The following is a 20,826-nucleotide window of genomic DNA, read 5'->3' on the forward strand; positions in this document are numbered from 1 at the left end:
ATGCTGGCTTTAGCTGGGTGCTCATCTCACCTTGGGCACCACAGACTCAGGGAACCTCCCGCTTCTCCTCTTACACGCTCATTTTCTAACTTTCATTCTTAGCTCTTCTTTCTCACTTCATTCCCTCCCTTTCTAAATCATATCTCTGCCCAGTGGTTCTAGCTTCTCCTCTTCTTTTTTTCTCCCACATTACTTTAAAACATAAGCATCGATCTTTCTTCCTTCTTAAATAAATTCATTAAAGAAAGGCCCATTCACTGTGCTGCCGTCCTGTAGCTGCTGCTGGCTTGCCTCTTCCTTCCCTGTAAGAGATCCGAACGGGATTGATCCCCTCTCTTTAGTGCAGACACTTCAAACTCCTTTGTTATGCCCCCAACCATGCCCCAGCACATCTTACCTGCTACAAGCAAGGGGGTCAGGACTGCCTTTGTGTTTGCTCAGTGTACCTGCTTGGTTTGCACAGGAAGGCCACAGTCCATGGCAAAGATACATGCATACAGCATAGCCGTTAGTGTCCCGCTTGCTGCTAAATGCCTTTACCTTTGCCTTCTCCACCATGACTAGCATTATCCCCCCCAAAAGTATGACTGCGTCTGACCAGGCAGCGTCCTTTCCGCAGGCAGAGCAGCGCAAGTGGCGCTTTCCACAGGTGCACAGCAACACCTGCAGCCCCGAGGTCTGCCCCTGCCCGCGCTCAGGGGAGGATGCTGCTCCACTACATTGTCACTGCGCCCCTGCATCGACAAGCACGGAGTAGTGACACCTGGAGCACAACGAGGCTGTTATGTACGGCCACAGAACAAAGGAAGTTTACACGTCTACATGATAAAAAAAGTTCCAAAGAATTTAATGTAGATATTATTTATACATACACTTTATAAGTAGGAATATGGCAGACAGTTGAATTAGTACATAAAGTTTTATTTAAAGTTTTCCCCCTACGAGCAAGCTTCATTTACACAGCCTAATACTGTACAAAATTTACATTCTTTGTGTGACTTATTCAGTTTGCACTTTCCTTGGTCATGCCTTCCTGAAAGATAGAAAGATTTACATACAGTCCTCATAAATCTTTAAATTATCTTGGTAAAAAAAAGAACCACTTAAAAGGACAACAAATATCCTTTACAAATGGTACGTTTTAGTAGAGACGAATGACAGTCAGTGTTCAATGGCAGACCTTATCCTGATCTTAAATGTCAGTTGAAGTTTCCTCATTTAGTATCTTAACAGTTTCCTTTTTATATATATTTATATTTATATACTTTCAACAGGAAAAAAAAGTCATGATTGCACCAAATATATTTTACAAGGGATCCCTTGGATCTGAACCATATAAATAAATACAAAACCAACTAAGATTGCACTATATAGTAGAAATGGATTGAGATTTCAGGATATACACTCCACCTTTATGAGTTCCTTAGTGATGCTCACTGGAAAACTCCCCAACAACACATTCAAATATTAGCATCTTCAGATGATTATTTTTTTTTAAACAATTTTTTTCCACGCGTGCAGCTACCCCATCAATTGGTTTATTGCATTTGTATGGTATCAGTCTTTACTGCATTACTCCGATTTTATAACTGTGTAATTCTGCTGCAAGCACAGGAGTTGTACTGCAATAAAACTGGACTGATGCCAGGGAGAAACAGTCCCATGGTATTTGCTCTCCATTATTTATATTGCTCTCAAGCTTCAATATATAGTGTAATTTTGAGTACATTCGTCCTCTTTCTATTTTGCAAAGCAAATAATGAATTCTTCCTCCCATCTATTGCCTCTGCAGTAGAAACCAACCTCCAGTAGTCTTCTGCTCCTTGCTTAATGCACTAGCATTAAGTCTATCATAAAAGATATGCGCAAGCTTGAAAATGCAGGATCTGATTCTGCTGTGCCTTTTATCTGGTGCAGCCAGTTACAACTAAGCAAATTAAAGGCCTGACTCTTAGCTGACATAAGCCAGAAGTACACTGAAGCTCGTTGGCTTCAATGGAGCAATGACTCCAGCAAAAAAGATGGTCCTGAGGGTAATGAATGCAGCACAAGTAAACCACAATGGAAGAATTCTGCGTATACTTTGCTGGAGTGTAGACGACTATGTTAAATACAAGGTGGTGATGAATCAGGCTTCAGATTTTGTCACTGCTTCTGCAGTGCCAGCACAGAAAGACGTAAGCTTAAAACATGGACAGCCTGATTTGTGCAAGCAACTACGAGTTCATAAAGCGAATCCTAAACGCAACCGGACCCACGTGGTAGCATTCTGAACTCACTTTGCATTGTGTAAATAATTACACAAGCTGTAAGGCAGTGGAAAGTCTAGCCTCATATTACTTTGGATCAGTATTAAAAATCTTTCACACTACATTTTAAGATCAATCACACAGGAGTACTTTAACTACTTAACAGTGTCTCTCCAAAATTGTGTGCAATCATTTAAGAGTCCAAAGTAATACATTTACAGTTAAGTGCAGCCTTCTTGTCTTTGGAAGCAACTAGCACATATGCCTCTACCTAACAGGTGAGTGAAAAGTAAGGAAGGGTTCTGGTGCTTCATTAGGTTGTCATAGAAATAACTTACTGTAGGAACCCAGAATTTACGGTGTAGGACCAAATTTCGGTGAAACTATTCTGACGTTACACAAGTGTGACTAGAAGAATTTGATCCTAATCTCTAAACTGCTATTGCAAGAAGTGCTCTGTAAAACATGGATTTCTTTGTAGTCCACTCTTTGCTACACTTACATGTGGGGGACTTTGAAGGCAGAGTGTATTAGATGCCAAGCTGTGCAAAAACAGTATTTCTTTACCTTTTATAATCTTCTGATCCTGGGTTGCTTGCAGAGCATGTGAAGTAGCTGTAGGTTAGGATTACAGAGGAGGAGACAATTCTGCAATGCAGAGTGAGCTTTTCACTATCTGAATTCTGAAGCATTCATGACAACAACATCCTCATGACTTCAACACAGATCACATGCAGGTAGATACAATGCACAATACTGATCTTGTCTCTTCAGGCTGTGTTTGAACATGTAGCCTTCATTTTTTTGAAGTTAAATTTGATGTGAGGAATCTTTCTGCAGCAGGAAAAAGTTAAAATCAGTCTGAAATGGCAGTCTGTCAGCATGTAATATTCGGTGTGTTTTAGCTACTTGCTTCATAAGACACCGGCATCTATCTGAGATGGGACAACACTTCGTTTTTGTTCTCTTTTACTTTGCTCCTAAAGCATAAGTATGGGATAAGGGGTCAATTATGGTAGCTTTGTGTTAACAGGAATCCTGTTCTAATAAAATATTTACGTCACCCGTCATTATTTTCCCAAATGCAATCAGTGTTCATGTCAGTGCTCCTTGACTATCACTTGTTGTACGGTACGCAGGCTGGCAGTATGACAGTTGAACAAGCAGGACCTGCAAGTGGCTCAGCAACATCTCCTTCTAGTTCTGTCCAAGTCCCTTTCTCAGGACTATAGCAAATAGTGGAAGATTTGTAGGCCCCCTGTAACAAAAATAAAAGAAGTCATGTTAAGATTGGCCAAAGTGAAGCCCAAGTCACCCATCAGCACTGAAGATGAAAAGCCACTTCTTTTCACAAGTAACCCCTGGCTTTGGGCCCTGATTTAACAGCCCTTAAAGAGGTTTGATTTTTGTATGGGCAGAGCACACAGCCTCTGCAAATCAGGCTCCTTTACAAAGTGCCTGATAAGCAAAGCTATGGGCATACAGTACCATCAATCACTTCTGCCAAATTGCATCTAATTTATATATTACCCCTTAACAGTGAGTACAATCTGATAATAACTCATCTAAATAGAAAAGCACAAAGGTAAAAAAAAAACCTACATCTTCTCCACAAGTTGAAAACCAAACCAAAGCCTGCCCCTACAACTACTTCACCCCTTACTACTTCATCCTCTGTCCCATCTGAGTAATGTACGCAGTGGCTGCAAGAGCTCAGAAGGAATGGAAGGGTCACTGCAGAGAGCAGGTACGCACCATACTCCAGCTGTAGCCTCCTACAAGGTAAATACTGTCATCAAGGACTGCGCAGCCAGGGCCACTGCGACCCTCCAAAATAGGAGTCTGGAGGATATTCCACTGGTCGCCTTTTGGATCGTAGCATTCCACCAGCATTACGTCAAGATGAGAGAAACCTGGGTAATGGCATTGAGAAAGGAGAATGTGCATTATGGCATACCATTTCATGATATTTTATGATTTGTTTTACTGTTAAATTTATTAATTTACAGTAAAAATTACATTATTACAATTATAACATCGTTGTTAAAGTTTCTTCTCAAAAATATTACTATATACGCCATCTTCTGTAATGTTAATATCCCATTATTTCAGTTCAAATAAATCTATTAAAAGTTTTTACCATTAGTTCTACAGTCCTCTACAAATCACAAATTCAAGTCCATATAAAAGTTGAACAGATCAAACAGTAACAGTCAGTAACACCCTAACAATGAAGAAAGCAAGTTCAAGCTACATTCCTCATATATCAGTGCTAATATGAGTTTGAACATTTAGGAACAGGCCGTCCTGGCAGTCTTTCTCAAAGGTCAGCAGATCTCATCTATTCAAAAATCAACAGATTAAATCTCATTTAGAAATCAACGTCTCCCAAGTCGAGGTGGAGTTTAGACAGCTGGTGCCACTTGGTTCCAGAGGGACATGGTGCTTAGCATGACGTATGTGATGTTCAGGACCAATTTCAGTTTTCAAGCTGTTTTAAGGTGTACCCTAAGCACGCACCTGTGATGTGACAACATCCTTATGGCAACAGAAATGTGATCAAAAGAACAGTGGTGACAATTCCCCGTCTGAGAGAGAAAATGGCTCCAAGCAACAGCTGCTTTGTAATCACTAACGGGCAGATACGTCTCAAGTCCCTCAAATTGTGACACTCAGTAACAAATAAGTGAGCTCAACACAGACACAGAACTGCGAGTCCTGGTTCCTGCTCAAATATTTAGACATTTCTGTATCTCAAACTACCTTCATTATCAGAGCACTGCAAGAAGATTATGGCTTTCTTAATGTGCTCAGATGCTTTACTTGACATTAGTGTCTTCTTCATTAAGGTCAAAATGGAAAAGAAGTCTGAATTTCTGCAAAAGGGCATTTGGTGATATTGGTACTTTGAAATGAAGCTGCTTGTAAGAGTATTATTTATGATGGGAATGAATAGCTGTGATGAAATAATTTTTCGTTGCTGGAAAGTTTTCAAGGGGCCATAGAGAGGCCACTGCTGCACGCCCAGAATCTGTCAACGAGCTCTGTAATAAACTGCAGTGTACACATGACTAGTTGTGTTGCAGCAAATGCACTGCTGACACTGGCATACAGATCCAGCTTCACAAAGGAGTGCTTGGCCATGGAGCTATCAGAAAGGCCTGCTATTCCCACCTGGTGGAGAATTTACTACTTCATCTGCACTTGGGTCCCCCTCTCTGCTCACTTAACTTGCAGTTCCTGTCCTTGCTTCACTTTACAGAAGGAACTAGTTTCCCAAACAGCCCTTCTTCCAGAGAATGGAAGACTTTCCAGAAGTCTAGATGTCAAATACGTCTCACAATGGCACACACTTCAAAGGCAAGTAGGGCAGCAGTTATAGAGGAAACAATGCAATGCTTATTAGAAGTCCCTTCTTTCCCAGAGGATGTTAGGTGAAACTGGGTGAAGAAAGGAGAATGCAGGATGGAAGCAATTCAAGCCTACACAAACCAAGGCATGTGCTTTACCTATCAGAGAGCTGTGATGTGTTAAATTTGTTACTTTAGTAGGACAAGAAGCCAACACCATGGTGCTCTGCAACCTCTACAAAATTTGCAGATGTGCTGTCAGCAGCTTTTACCCTCTTCTCTGAAGTCCAGTCCAGGAACACCCATCACAACTGGGTGTGGGGAATGGAGGCACAGCAGCCCAGCTGAGAGGGTTTATGCCCCAGTGCTATTTAACAGGGCAACTTGACATCTGAGACGTTGTCCTTTATAAGCACCATGGACACTCAGATCTTCACAGGCAGAACAAGATTTCAGAGTTTCATTAGGATTTGGGTGCCAGATTCATTCAGACACATGGCGTGATATCACTGGCAGTTAACATCGCTCTTCCTTTTGCATTACAATCTTCTCTTTTGTTGTTGTGAGTGTGAGGCTCTTTTTCCTTTTTCTTTTTTTTTTTTTTTAAGAAAAAAAGAATATAATGAATATAAAGAAAAAAAAGAATATAACCTGTCAAATATTGTCAGAGGACAAAGAAGCAGGAGCTGTGCTTGTTGCCTAACTGGCTGGATTAAACAGAATCTCTTTACTTTAGCAGGAATAGCAACAGCACGTAAGTATTAAGACAAAAATACCAGGTGCCTAAGCAGTAGTTATTTTAATATGAGACCTTTTCAGAAGATGAAAATAAGAGACCTTTAAAAAGAATTATAATTAACAAGCTATACTTAATACTAAAAAGGGAACTAAAAGGCCTAGTCCTAATATTTAATGGCTGTTTTTTTTTTTTTAATTTTTTTTTATTTCATTAAATAAGGAGCTTGTTTTTGTGCATTGCCCTGAATAAAGCTCTCTCTAACTGCACATTTTGGAAAATGATTTACAGAGGAAAATATTGCTGGTACTTTCGGGTCAAAGAATAATCTGTTTGTTTCATTGAATTCTTGGTAATGACAAATTGTCCATGCCTTTGAGTAATGGAAGCTCCCATTTTTATTATCTAAAGCATTCATTACTCATATATTTAATGTACTGTTATAATTTTAAAATAATTTGCATAAAATGTTTTTAAAATTGCTGGCTCAAGTGTCCTGTTAAATTGTGTTGCCTGGTTTTTAATGTATTTAACAATGACTGTCTAACAAAAATATTCTTTATCAGGAGACGGGGGACACTAAAATGCTTTTTTGCTATTAAAAATGTGACCTTTCAAATGGTTTCCTCCAATTGCATACAGTCGATCATTCATTACAGCCAAAGTGTGGATTGCTCGCTTTGTGTTCATGTCCTGTTTTCGGGCCCAGACGTCCATCACAGGGTCATAGCAGTACAGCCAGGGAACATACTCTCCATTATGAACACCTCCTGCAAAGTAAATGTACCTCTGTTAATTAATGTAAATAAAGACACTGCCCTCCAGCAGGAATTTAGCTCCACGTTGTTTTTTTGTCTTAAATATGTATTCAATGTATAGTAGGAATTATAAGATACTGGCCTGAAATGTATATCTTGCCATTGTGAACAGCTCCTGCATGGGCTGCCAAAGGTTGTGGTAAGGAAGACACGTAACGCCATTCATTTGTCTCCAGGTTATAGCATTCCACACTGGACAAATAGCCAGTTTCATTTCTTCCACCAATTACATATAAGTTCTTGTCCAGGCGGCAGGCATAGAAACTTGCTCTCCTGAAGGACAGGGCGAAAGAAAACGAAACAAGCCAACAACAAACAATTAGCCACTTCAACCATTTTTTTTAATCCAGCTGACTCCCTAAACTAAGATGGCTGCTACTCCAAATGCTACTTCAGACAGAAGTCTCCAGAAGCTTCACAAGCTTACATCTATCCTAAAGACTGTGTCTACTTTGCTAATCAAATACTTGTTCTACATCAAATGAATACTTCATTTTTGGTGTCAGAACAATTAAGCACTCATAAGTTTGGCAGAAAATACCTTTTTTCAAAGCTGTTGGTTGCTTTTTCACACCCGTGAAAGATAAAAAGGTGCTCATTAATGTTTGGGGTATTACCTTGGAAGGGATATAACAACTCAGTAAGACAACGTGAAAAATGAGGTAGATAATGTAACAATAATAAATTATCTTGACATTCACTTTCTTTATGGTCCTTCAAGGGTCATTGTTCCCAATTTACTAAGAGAACCACATCATCAAAATTTTTCTTCAATTATCATTTTTTTCTTCTTTCTGCAGTACTGCAAATAGAACAACTTTCCTTAAGCTAGGCACAATATTACATTTCTGCCCTTTAACTCAAAAAAAAAAAAGGTCTAGCTCCATTCAGCTAACTGTGGAAAGTTTGAGCCACCTGTTTGTTTTCACATGCAACTCAGGTATGTGGGGAAATTATTACTTTTTGTGGTAAAGACTACTAGACACACAACAGCTTGTCTTCCTCGTGACTCCAAAATTACTGGTGTCTGTTACTGAAGTAAAAACAGAGCAGAAAATGATTTTGAGAGACACTACTTGGTGTAATCCATGGTCAGGGAGTGCTCCCATGATTATTCAGTGGTAGAAAGATTTTCTAGGGTAGAGGCCTTTAATATTAAGTTGCAATGTTATGAGAAAGAAGACTGAAAAAGAGCACAGCTAAATGAAGAACTGTACAAAATGTTGAGTGACAAAAATTAGAATGGAATCATAGAATCATCTGTGTTGGAAAAGACCCTTAAGATCACCAAGTCCAACCCTCAACTAACATAACCAAGTCCACCACTAAACCATGTCCCTAAGCGTCACATCCACATGCCTCTTAAATACCCCCAGAGACGGCATCTCCCACTTCCCTGGGCAGCCTGTTCCAGTGCCTAACCACCCTTTCTGTGAAGAAATTCTTCCTGATATCCAGTGTAACTCCCCACTCCCGGCACAACTTGAGGCTGTTTCTTCACGTCCTATCACTTGTCACCTGAGAAAATAGACCAAAGCCCACCTCACTGCAACCTCCTTGTAGAGAGTGATGGGGCCTTCCCTCAGCCTCTTCTCCAGACTAAACAACCCCAATTCTCTCAGTCACTCCTCATAAGTCTTGTTTTCCAGTCCCTTCACCAGCTTTGTTGCTCTTCTCTGAATGCCTTCCAGCAACTCAGTATCCGTCTTGTAGTGAGGGGCCCAAAATTGAACACAATATTCAAGGTGCAAAATGGTTGATCCCAAACCTAAAATACTTTCCTGGGGAAAATGTGATTTGTGTGTGAGCCCAGAGCCTAGCAGGCAGGTCAGGCATTACTAGGTCTGACACCTCACAAGCCCATCTCTGTAGCTAACACAGTGTTCTCTAGTTCCTGCTCAGACACCCAAATTTGAACTGGGGAACCACTGCGTATCACACCAGCCATCTTCTGAATCACACTGGGTAAATCTCAGGGTCTTTATGGTCACCTGCACTGTCAAGGGCTTGAACGGGCAGAATGCTCTAGGCATTGAGGATGAGCAGTGGATGTACAGAGCACAACGCCCAGCAATGAACAACTCCTGCACGTCCCAACTCCTCCACAGGCTTCCCTACAGTTGTACCATGGCTGGGTCAGCTAATGAAGCCTGTATGCAGTACCTCCAACGTGCTACCTAGCAAGGTATACATTCAGGAGCATTTCCATCAGTGAAAGCATGAATAGGATCTCTCTCCTTTACCCAGCCGCCCATTTTTGCAAAATTTGTTTCATGTAAACACTTTTGATGGATTTCCCAGTTTGTTAAATGCGTCTGAGACTGGCTGATGGTTTATAAGTTGGAGGAGAGGTCAGGCAGACAGGAATCATAGAATCAGTTAGGTTGGAAAAGATCTGTAAGATCATCCAGCCCAACCATTAACCTAGCACTGCCAAATCTACCACTAAACCATGCCCCTAAGCAGCACACCTACACACCTTTTGAATACTTCCAGGGATGGTGACTCAATCTTTTCCCTGGACAGCCTGATCCAGTGCTTCACAACCCTTTATGTGAAGAAATTTTTCCTAATATCCAACCTAAACCTCCTCTGGTGCAACTTGAGGCTATTTCCTTTTGTCCTATCGCTTGTTGCTCAGGAGAAGAGACTGTCCCCCACCCCACTACACCCTCCTTTGTTGAAGTTGTAGAGAGCAATAAGGTCTCCCCTGAGCCTCCTCTTCTCCAGACTAAACAACCCCAGCTCCCTCAGCTGCTCCTCGTGAGACTTGTTCTCTTAGACCCTTCACCAGCTTCACAGCCCTTCTTTAAACATGCTCCAGGGCCTTGATGTCCTTCTTGTACTGAGGGGCCCAAAACTGAACACAGTACTCAAGGTGTGGCCTCACCAGAGCAGAGTACAGGGGGACGATCACCTCCCTGGCCCTGCTGGCTACACTATTCCTGATACAAGCCAGGATGCCGTTGGCTTTCTTGGCCATCTGGGCACACTGCTGGCTATCGACCAACATCCCCAGGTCCCTTTCCACCGGGCAGCTTTCCAGCCACTCTTTCCCCAGCCTGCAGCATTGCATGGGGTTGTTGTGCCCCAGGTGCAGGACCCAGTATTTAGCCTTGTTGAACCTCATACAGTTGGCCTCAGCCCATCAGTCCAGCCTGTACATATCCCTCCGCAGAGCCCTCCTGCCCTCAAGCAGATCAACACTTGTGCCTAACTTGGCGTCATCAGTGAACTTACTGATGGGGCACTCGATCCCTTAGTCCAGATCACTGCTGAAGATATTGAAGAGAACTGGCACCAGTACTGAGCCCTGGGGGATACCACTGGTAACCAGCCTCCATCTGGATTTAACTCCATTCACCATGACTCTTCGGGCCTGGCTACCCAGCCAGTTTTTAATTCAGCAAACCCGTCCAAGCAATGAGCAGCCAGTTTCTCCAGGAAAATGCTGTGGGAAACAGTGTCAAAAGCTTTACTAAAGTATATGAAGATACATCCATGGGAACAGGAAGCTGGCTGGGCGTTCAAGGAGCAGATCTGATGCGATGCTGCCTATTTCTGGCCTTATTTCTAGATTCAGTGCATACCTAAAAGTGCCCTGGCTGGTGAGGAGCTGCGTTACTGAGCACCTCCTGTATTTTTGCTTTCACCTTGGCTGCATACGGACAATGTGGATGGAACAGGATGGCAAACCTTGTTGAGCAGGAATGGAAACACTGCCCCAGGAACAAGGCTACAGAAATAAAAGATGAAAACAGGAGGACAGGAACACTGCTAAATGCCTCCAACTAAACTGACAAATTAAATAAGATCATTTAATTTATCTGTCAATGGGTAGATAGAAGCTGATGACATATATTGCTCTGCATGGTCGGGCAGCAAATTGTGCGTCTATGTTTTTAGCCCAATTTTCTATGGAAACAAAGCTTATTTGATTACACTGTATGTGCATCCATGTCTGTCTGAGTGTTGTTCCCTCAACAAAAACCTGCTGGCTGATTTCACTCTAATTTGACGGCGGGTAAATGTGTTAGAGGCAAACAAGTGCCTATATGCTTCCTGAGAGTACATGACAGGCAAAATAGCTTGCATTTGCCCACAAAAGGAGGAAAAGCTGCAGAGGTCACATCAGAGAGCCTGAACATGCTGAGGAATGCTCAGACACAGCTCATATCTCCTTTGACCCTCCTATGCCCAGCACAAACCTGCAGGGTGCCTGGCAGTGATAGTTGGGCTGCTCATGTGTCCACTTGTCTGTCCTCACCCACCTCCTCTGGCAAACCCGTGAGCAAACTGCTCTCAGCACAACTATTCGGTCTTTCCTCAACGCTGCTGATCAGTGAACACCTCACTAGGAGCCCCTTCTTTTCCCAACCTGCAGCACAGCAGTTTAGCAGCTTTACTGAGCTGTGTGCAACATGGAATAGGAGATATTTGCTGCCAGTTTTGAGGGTTTCAAATTTTAACAGCTCTTGACATATTTTAGTCAGATTTCCGGTAATAAACCTAATAAAATGTGCAAAAAAAAAAAAAAAAAGGAATTTTCAAAACCAAACTCTACTGTATTAAAAAGATATATATTATTCTATATGAATAGCAATTTCTCTCTTTTAATTCATTTTTTAGTCAAGTTTAATAAACAGAGAGAGGTACAATTGACAGGCATTGCTATTTTAACTATGATTTTGTTAACATCACTCTGTATGTGTACTCCTGGTTTCATCCACACAGTGTCACTATAAGGAGCAAAAATGAAAGCGTCAGCATGCTTCACTCTTCTGCGTGGACGTGACTCTTTAGCCAGTAGCTCCTGCCACAAATATTTTCAGGTTTTTGGGTTTTAGCTTTTCGGTGATACAGAGTGTGAGGGATGTGCTGTTAAGTGAAAACCTTTTAAATTGCTGTAAAATATGATTCAGATTAAAATATAACAGTCCTCACACGGCAACTTTTCCCACAGAACTGGGAAGAGACTATCCATTCTAATTAGATAGCTGGAATGCACCTTAGGATGTGAATATAGACAATAAGACAATTACTTTGGGATTTTCTTCAGAGCATGTAAGTATTTGACATTTACTGGTCTCTGAAATACTTTTCCTTCACCACCCCTCATTCAATAATCAACCTAACTCTCTCATAAGTAAACAAAGGGAATCATTTCTAACATTTCTTTCTAATTTCCACAGAAAATGATTTTTTCCCCTGAAACAGGAAATACCAGTCTTAGTTTTAAAACTATGAATGCTATGAGTGATCATCATGGTGTCTGGACCTTATTACAGTGGTCACTGTTAGAGTGTTCATTTTGCTTTAAAAAAAACTAAAGTCATCTTAATAAAGGGTAATGTTATTATTAAATAATAGAGGCTAAAATAAAATATGAAATTGTTTTATCTCTTTTTTTTTTTTTCATTTTTTTTCCCGTGGCTTCTTGTATCAGTTCAATCAGCTTCAATAAAGAAGGTGGCCTGCTCAGATCAACTTGTGCTTCTTCATGCCCGGATGCAATGCAGTATTTTTTGCAGGTCTTTAAATAAAACCCTTTAAATTGGAATGTAAGAAAAAGCAGAAACTTAAAAATGTTCTGCACCCCTTGTCCAGCTGTGGGCTGACCCGTTGTGATGGGACAGTACTGGATGAAGGTGTCTAGCTACAGCTCAATCCAGAAGTTCAGGTATGTCTGCTACAGGGATCAATCATTTAGTAGAGATGTTAGTCTAACTGAGCTCCTTTCCAAAAACCATCCCACTGTTAACAGCAACAGCACTGTTGCATGGTTAGGCTGGTAAATATTTCAATAGCTGGTAAATCATTTGCTGCTTCTCTCAACAACACACACCTGAAAACAGTACAAACTTGTCAAAGGCGACTGTTTTTGAGATGTGCTTCAAATCAAAAGAAACCAAATTTGGCTTTAAAGAAAAATACGCTGATGGCTCTGAATCCATAATGGGATTAGTCTTTTCTTTATAGCTCAAACAGTAAAATCAATCAGATATGGATTTTAGCCTATGAGATAAAAGTTTACTCATCAAATATTTCATACAGATTTTCAACTTGAGAATATACTGCCTGTGAATGAGACCCACATTTACCTGACAGTCATTTCAAAGGAGCTATTATAGTCTATCAGCCAATTATTCTCAGACTAAAATTCCTAAGTGGGTTTTGACTTGATGGACCATAATGACTCAGAAGAACCCATTAAACAGTCTGTCTTGTCAATGGTGCCTGCATTATACCAGCAGATACAGGGCGTGACCCTGTACTCCTGGGGGGGGAAGTAGCCTATTGACTTTAATGGAAACTTTGACTAAAGAGCTGGGAAAAGAGACTGCATAAAAGCTCCCTCTTGTTTGTATGATCTTCTTAAAACTGCCTGGGCCAGACCCTACCTCTAAAGGCTGCGACAATGCTGAGGAAGTCATTAGGGATGAGCAAATAAACCTTTAAAAACATTTCAGGATTTTGAAAATCCCTGTTTTCCAACAACAGCCCCTATGCTTAGGAAAAATATTTTATAGAAAAATAATGGACAAGTCTATGAGCTATGTATCCTGAACAAAAAAAGAGGTGACAACTTATGTTGCCATAGTAGAGCCCCTAGCTGAAGGAACTATGTACGAGTGGACCATTATAATGAAATAAAACTGTAATGTGCCAAGATGTTAATACATTACAGTTTATTGTTGGGCAGCTGCTAAGCAATCATAAAGCTCAGCAGACTTTCTAACTCTCGGCTGAAGGTGGCAGCTTCCACCAGAAACAAGCTGTATTCAGCACCTGGGATTATAAACTGTATTTTCCAGTACAACACAACTGGCCACTGCAGAGGTGAAAAAAATCCTACTGTCTGCTTTCTCCAACCCTCAACCACCTACTTCTGCCTTCTGAGCTTTGTCAGCCAAACAAACCCAACTGTTCATCCAGCCACACGTGCCCCTTGAGAGTTTTGCTTGCAGATAATCACAGAGCCTAATCAAGACACAGATCAAGTTCCAGCAGAGCTTCAGCCTCCATAAAACCACTGGTCAGGTCCCCTGGTTCACTGGTAAAGACCTGCATAGCAATATGCAATCTCACCCATACCTCCTGCTCTCCCTGTGCCAATGGCTGGGCTGGTAGTGACTCGGTTTGGGGAGCTGAACCAGAGGGGAAGGTCCTCTGTGTTGTACGGTAAATGGCCTGGCTGTGGGGTCACCCCACAGTGCTGGCAGTAGGGAGGGAATAGGCTGAGGGCTGCCAAAGCACAGCTACCTCAATAGCAAGAGCTTGCTGTTGGCCTAGCCCTGCTATCGACTAAAAAAGTAAGTATTTTAATGCAGAATTTTTAAAGGATGATGCTATTAATAAAAGCAGACTATAATGAACTGTGATTGTCTTTTCCGTCTCTGTTTATATGGCTAATTTTATCAGTTCACTCAGCTCCAACAAGGCGCTGACTCATATTTGTCCCACTTGGGCTTCTCCATGCACTGGTACAATGCGCACTTGGTGACGAGCATTGTGCACGGGTCTGCACATGGACCTAGGTCAATCAAACTGAATCCTGGAAACAGGCCTTTCAAAAACTCTACAGACTGATATTTTACCTCTGAAAATTTGAAAAAACAGTCACATTTCCATGCACCTCCTAACACACATCTCATTCACAGGGTCGCACTGAGTTCAATACATTTATGACTGCCAGACACCTGAATACTGTAGGCAGATGACAAAAAAAGGACAATACTGGCAGAAAAGGGCATCAGGAGAGTGTCTCAGGGAAGCAGTGTCAGATCTCTTGTACGCTGGATCCATGAAAAGATGGATGCTGAACTGAAGGATGGACAGTCGTGTGAGCATTTTTTCATAAAAATAACATGACCTTGTATCTTCTGCCTGTGAGACTCTTCCTACGAAACACATCATTCAGTTCAGGTCTGGGGGACTTTTTTCCTATCAGGGTAGGACTTGGGATCCAGAGTTAAGTTTATGCCATCTTTACAGGTCATCGCTCAAGTTCACATGCAGCTCTGCTCTTTGATACACAGCAGGATTAAAATGTGTGCTACTCTAATTCGCATTGGCTGACTGCAACTTCATTCAAAGACCACCTAGGATTATGAGTCCTCTGACAAGATAAGTCATGTTGAGGGGAGCTTTTCATGGCTGGTGTGGTGAAACAGGCTGGAGTCAACACGTGGAGGTTTCAGTTCTCTGTAAGATACCTGACTATAATTACTGCCTGTTTACTGCAAACTCATCATGACGCTTCAGTGTAACATGACAGGATACTATGGAGACTTCAAAAAATCCTTCAAACCGCGCTCAGGCAACCAGTAATTGCACAAAGTCCATAGTTATTTTGCATGAGTTAGCACTGCAGGGTTTGGCATGTGGAGTTTTGAATTTGGAATATTTAAAAAAATTAGGAGACAAACGGGAAGCAACTCCATGCTGCAGTTTTATCTCAGTATTTGCAATGTTTCTGTAGGCCTTCTTACTCCCAGAACTAAGCCAAACTTCTGTTGTTCCTAGGATGATAAAACATATATTGAAAAACATGTAGTAGGTTTTTACCTCTCTTGCATGGGTGGAAGTTGTATCCAGCTGTTAAACCTGGGATCGTATCGGCTAACAAAGTTTGTACTGTGTTTCCCTGTAAAGATAGATTATTTTGACACTCAGCTGTTTGTTTCATGTATTTAACATCATGATTGTAATATATATTGCATATATTTCACAAGTTGACAGCTTTTATGAAGGGTTCCCCCTTTTACAACAATGTATGTTTACGCTACGTGTACAGTAATAATTCAACAAATGGGGCACTACAAGGTTTGAATTAGCAATTGTTAGCAGTAAAAACAGATAGAGATTATTCTTGCTCTCTGTAATAAGATCTTGAAAATGTGTATTTAAATTTACTTATAGATGCTGTGGAACTTTCACAGCCACAATAAATCACAGCACTAAACAAAATTACTGCCCCAAACAGGGCATCCCCACAGTATTTTTATGGCTAGAGCATTTTCTGTCACATAAAAAAATCATAGTAGAACATGTGCGTTTCTTTCTCTTCACTTCACCTCTAGATGAACACAGTAAAAAACATTGTGCAAATAATCAGAAGCTGCATAAACCATCAGCATGGGGTATGCAGTGTTTGCACTAGACGGCTTATTCTACCATATACTTTCAGTGCAAGTTAGGAGGAGTTACACATGTGCATCGAAGGGGGACTACACTCTTAAGAGTCTTATTCCAAGTGTGTTAGCTAAAATACGAAACATGAGCAACATACGCCAGCTAACTAGCTTATCCATGCTGTCAAGCCCAGGAACTGTATTCATGTCTTCACGATATTAAGATTTCATCTTATTTTACATGCAGATTGACATCAAAGCAAGAAAACTGAAGCAAGAGAGTGTACGGCAATTTCCTGTAACACCTGAGACTTCAACAGATGAGGACCTCGGAAAAAGAAACCTTTGTTTATGTAAGTGTGACTAAAAAATTGAATTAGAGGCTTCAAAGGACAGCAGAATAACCCAACTGCATATGTCACAGTTCTACAGATGGTCACTGGGTATTCTACAAGGTGAATATTTTTGCATTGGAAAAGCCTCTGTTGGATTGGCTCGCTTTGCTTGTTTCATTCTACATTTACTTCAGCATGTATAAATAGACCATCAAGACTGGACAGAAGAAAAAAAATGATACAACTAGAATTTGTATTCATAAAAATTTAAGATCATGCTCTACAAGAAAGCAGAGAAAGAAACTGTTGACCACTCTGTCTGGAAGCAAACTCATTCTCTTGCCATGTATAAGCACATTCCAAATCCAGTGTGGTGCCTAATGAGGACCAAACTCTCTGCATGATCAGCACTGCTCAAACACATCTCAAGACACAGGGTGAGAGCCCTAAACGCTAAGAGCAACTGGGCATTTTGCACTGGGTTTAGAGAAGCTTGACTTTGCTCTTGGTCCCTGTCTGAATTCCTTTAATCTATAATGGCAATTTAGAAGAACTGGCATTGGTAGCTAGAAATTCAATACATAGTAAAACAACAGGCAACTGACTGGCTCTGGGTATCACTGTTTAGAACATTTATTAATCTATTTCAACTGTAAAAATCAGTTTACAAAACAATGTAAGTATTAATCAAAAGTTTGGACTTCTGTGAGATGGTTTTAATGCTGCTATATCTACTGCATCTTCAGAGTTACTCAGGGCTTCAGAGCTCATTGGTTACATGGCAGCTTGTTCATTGGTGTCTCACAAACTTCTAATTTGGGGACCATGGCGACCCAACATAGTGTGTGTAATACACATCTTTGCTACAAATATGTATGTAGAAGATTGTACAGCATGGGGTAGAAGGTGAAGATGTTAGTGGGAAGAGAGTGGGAATACAGGATACAGATCTGGTGACTTCACAGGAAGGGAGATGAAATCAAACTAGAACAGGCACAAAGAAGAGCTGCTAGGATGATGGGAAGAACTAAAAGTTTGTCTTATTGCAGGAGACAAAGAACTTGGCTTGTTGCACCCAGCAAAACAAAAGCTGAAAGGGGACAGAAATTGTGCATATAATACATGAAAGGAAGAAATATCCAGGAGGGAAAAAACTATTAAGCTAAAGGCCAGCTTTGGCATGAGAACAAGGTGATTTAGACAGTCAAAGAATACATTTTACTGGAAATTAGAATAAGGCTCCTAGTCACTGGGAGCAATTGGATTCTGTAACAGCTTTCCAACAGGAGTAGAGGGGGCTAAAAATCCAACTGCTTTTCAAATGGAGCTTAGAAAATTTTCAAAATGGGACTATATGATGCCTGTGATGGCAGGGAAAGGACCTGATTACCTCCTTAAGCTGCCTGGTATAACTGGTTTTATTCCAATCTCATTTTGGAATTCAGTTTAAAAGACAACTGTATCTATTATTTTGCCTTGCTCCTCAGTCAGGAAGGTTGCACATGTTATAAAGCACTTGTCAGAATGTATGAAATGTGAGAAGCAAACAAAAATCAGGATTAGCAAATCAAGATAATGGGAGAAAAGGAAGCAGATGCTGCTCTGCTCTCTACAAGAAGGTCTCTGCACCCATGCCAAAAAGGTGAAGGGCTCTGAAGGTTATGAAAGTTTGTCCTAAATCCATGCCAGTGTTCTGCGACCTGCTCTCATCAATATTTACTCATTCAGGGATCCCTTGTGACTGGAAAGGAAAAGTCATAGGAGGATGTTAAAAATGAGAAAAAATGTCTCCCATGCTCTCTAGGTTGTCAGGAAGACAAAGGAGTAGCACGGAGTGTGCCTGGGCACACCTTGTGGTCGACTCGGCTTCTTGAGAATCAGCACAATCCCTAAAGAAATGCGTAATGCACCTTCCATTGCCCCCACCTCAAAGATAATACTTTTCACTGAAAAAAAAAACAAAACACTTGGCACATTCTCATTCAAGTTGAAATCTTTGAAATGTGTTTGCAAAACACATTAGTTAGGTCTGAAGCCTCTTCTGTACTACAAGGACAGCAGGCAAGGGCCTTTACAGAAATATAAGTGTGTATGTATGAGTTGCTTCCATGTAGCTGCAGATTTAGAGCAAATCAGTTTCAAGAAAGAACTATTCCAGCACAGAATGTAGTTTGTGATTTTCAGGTCCACTTTTTATGACAAGTAGAATCCATTTCACTTGGGGTAAATCTCTGAAGCGATCGGTGTCAGTAATGCTCCTACCTCTTTCATTCATATCTTCTCTACAGACAAACCACAGCTCTCTTGTATTCACAGATCAAGGAAGCTGTTGGATGTCTGGTGCAAACATCTTCAGCTCAGGAATTTGTCTAGGCAGCCTCAGAATTAAAGCCCAGTCCATCTCACAAACTGTTGTGCTCAAGTCCTGTCTTATTTACAGGGTATTCACCCCTTACGTCTCTCCGTTAACTTGTGACTCAGTTTCCACACCTTTCAATTGTGGATAATTATACTTCTTTTTTCCTTCATCCTTCATGTGACATGGCTATTTAATTATAAACCGTCTGGAACAAGGTCTGCCTCTTATTATCTATGCGCCTACCACCAAGCACAACAGGGGCCCTCAGTTGCTGGCTGCGGCTGATACTACTACTGCTAATTGTCATTAATGATACCATGCTACCTCCTGCTTAATATAAAGGAGGTTCAAAAAACAGAATTGAAGGGCTCTTCTCCTAAGACATTTAGTGATATTTTTAACCACACCGGAAATATGCTTATAGGGTGGACTGGATTGTTTGTCTCAGGTTTTAGGAAGTGAACAGATGTAACAATTTTCTATAATTTGGTTTAGTGCAGATGCTGAAATGGGGCATTCACAATAAAATATATGCAGTATATGTAATTTCAGCTGGATCCTCTGGTGTTTTAAAGTAAAAATGTGTACCTGCAAGCTGTTTTATGGTTTCTCAGTCATAATTATCTCTGTTACACAGACTGCTACAACTACAACTCTTTCTTCGTGTGCAAGCTTTTTAACAATGTCTTGACAATTTTGTGAATTTTGCAAGGCATGGTATTCTCCTTTTGCTTTGCTCAGAAGCCTGTTAAATTGTTTAATTTCTCTTTGCGGTAAATTTATGAAGTAATCAAATCAAAGAAGGTAGCAGCAGATAATCTATATGAAAAGCTCTTGCACAAGACTAAAAAAAGGACCAGTTTAAGAATCTCAGTCTAGATAATTAACACATTAACAACTTTAGCTGCGAGTATCTGGTTTGAAAATAGAAAGGAAGCATTCATCTACTGCAATTGCATTATTATATTATGACTGGAAGGAGACTGGAAATGAAGGTTAAAATTCTTAACAGCTGCTGCCTGATGCATGCACTTGAAAGAGTCTGTTCTGCTGCCTGTGGCATTTCTCAAGGGATGTGGGAGCTGATGAATGATGGAGATGCTAATGCTGAAGTACCAGGTATTTATTACATCAACATCTAAAAGTAGCCTTTGGTAGTTTAGCAATTAGGCTACAGGTCCTCAAAATCACTTACTAATGACCACATCAGCTGACCTGACAGACAGACAGACACAGGAAGGAAAATGCTGCCCACGCCTTTAAATATTCTATACATACCATTAGGGTTCCATTGGTCTTCTCCTCCAAGCACAAACAAGAAGTTTTCCACTTCCACAACACAATGATGGGCACTGTTGTATGGCATAACTGCAAGCAAAGCAAGAATTCTTTATCAGCTCAGGGCTCCAATTCCATTAAAAAAATTCAAAGGTACAGAACACAACACTGGCATTAAATATGTACAAAATAAGGGGGGAATGCATGACCCCATGCATGTATACCCAGCGAATTAACAGCAGAAAAAGCCACTTAACTAGTAATTTCACATTATTTGACCTTGCAGGTAATCGAGGAAAAATCTGGAATTCTGGCAACTGGCATACATGTTGCTCTAAAAAGAACTTGTAAAAATGGGTGAAGTTGTCTCATGTTTTCTTGAGAATAAGCAGATGCTAGGGATCCTAGTATGCTAGGAAACATTAAAAAAACCTCAGCCCAGCTTTGTTCTGTTGGTAATGTTTCCACAAGAAGAGTCAGTGTGTTCAGTAGCTTTCTATTACACAGCAATGAACAAGCTGCATTTCCATACAGTTTTAAGTTTTTAAATTAAGGTCCTGCTGATTT

The 20,826-nt window shown here is 40.8% G+C and overlaps 1 protein-coding gene across 1 annotated transcript in view; it reads right to left on the minus strand.

Annotated features, from left to right (window-relative positions):
• Positions 1–2,358: 2,358 nt before the first annotated feature.
• KLHL14 (kelch like family member 14) overlaps positions 2,359–20,826 on the minus strand; it is a 61,501-nt gene continuing 43,033 nt past the window's right edge. Inside the window, exons 3-8 of the mRNA XM_035553136.1 lie at positions 20,260–20,349; positions 15,722–15,800; positions 7,236–7,426; positions 6,947–7,105; positions 4,005–4,162; positions 2,359–3,507 (exon numbers count right to left, since the gene is read on the minus strand). Of these exons, the coding sequence (XP_035409029.1) occupies positions 3,367–3,507; positions 4,005–4,162; positions 6,947–7,105; positions 7,236–7,426; positions 15,722–15,800; positions 20,260–20,349 (818 nt within the window). The 3' untranslated portion in view covers positions 2,359–3,366. The remainder of the gene's footprint in view (positions 3,508–4,004; positions 4,163–6,946; positions 7,106–7,235; positions 7,427–15,721; positions 15,801–20,259; positions 20,350–20,826) is intronic.

This window comes from Cygnus atratus, chromosome 2 (genome assembly GCF_013377495.2).
Source record: "Cygnus atratus isolate AKBS03 ecotype Queensland, Australia chromosome 2, CAtr_DNAZoo_HiC_assembly, whole genome shotgun sequence".
NCBI lineage: Eukaryota > Metazoa > Chordata > Aves > Anseriformes > Anatidae > Cygnus > Cygnus atratus.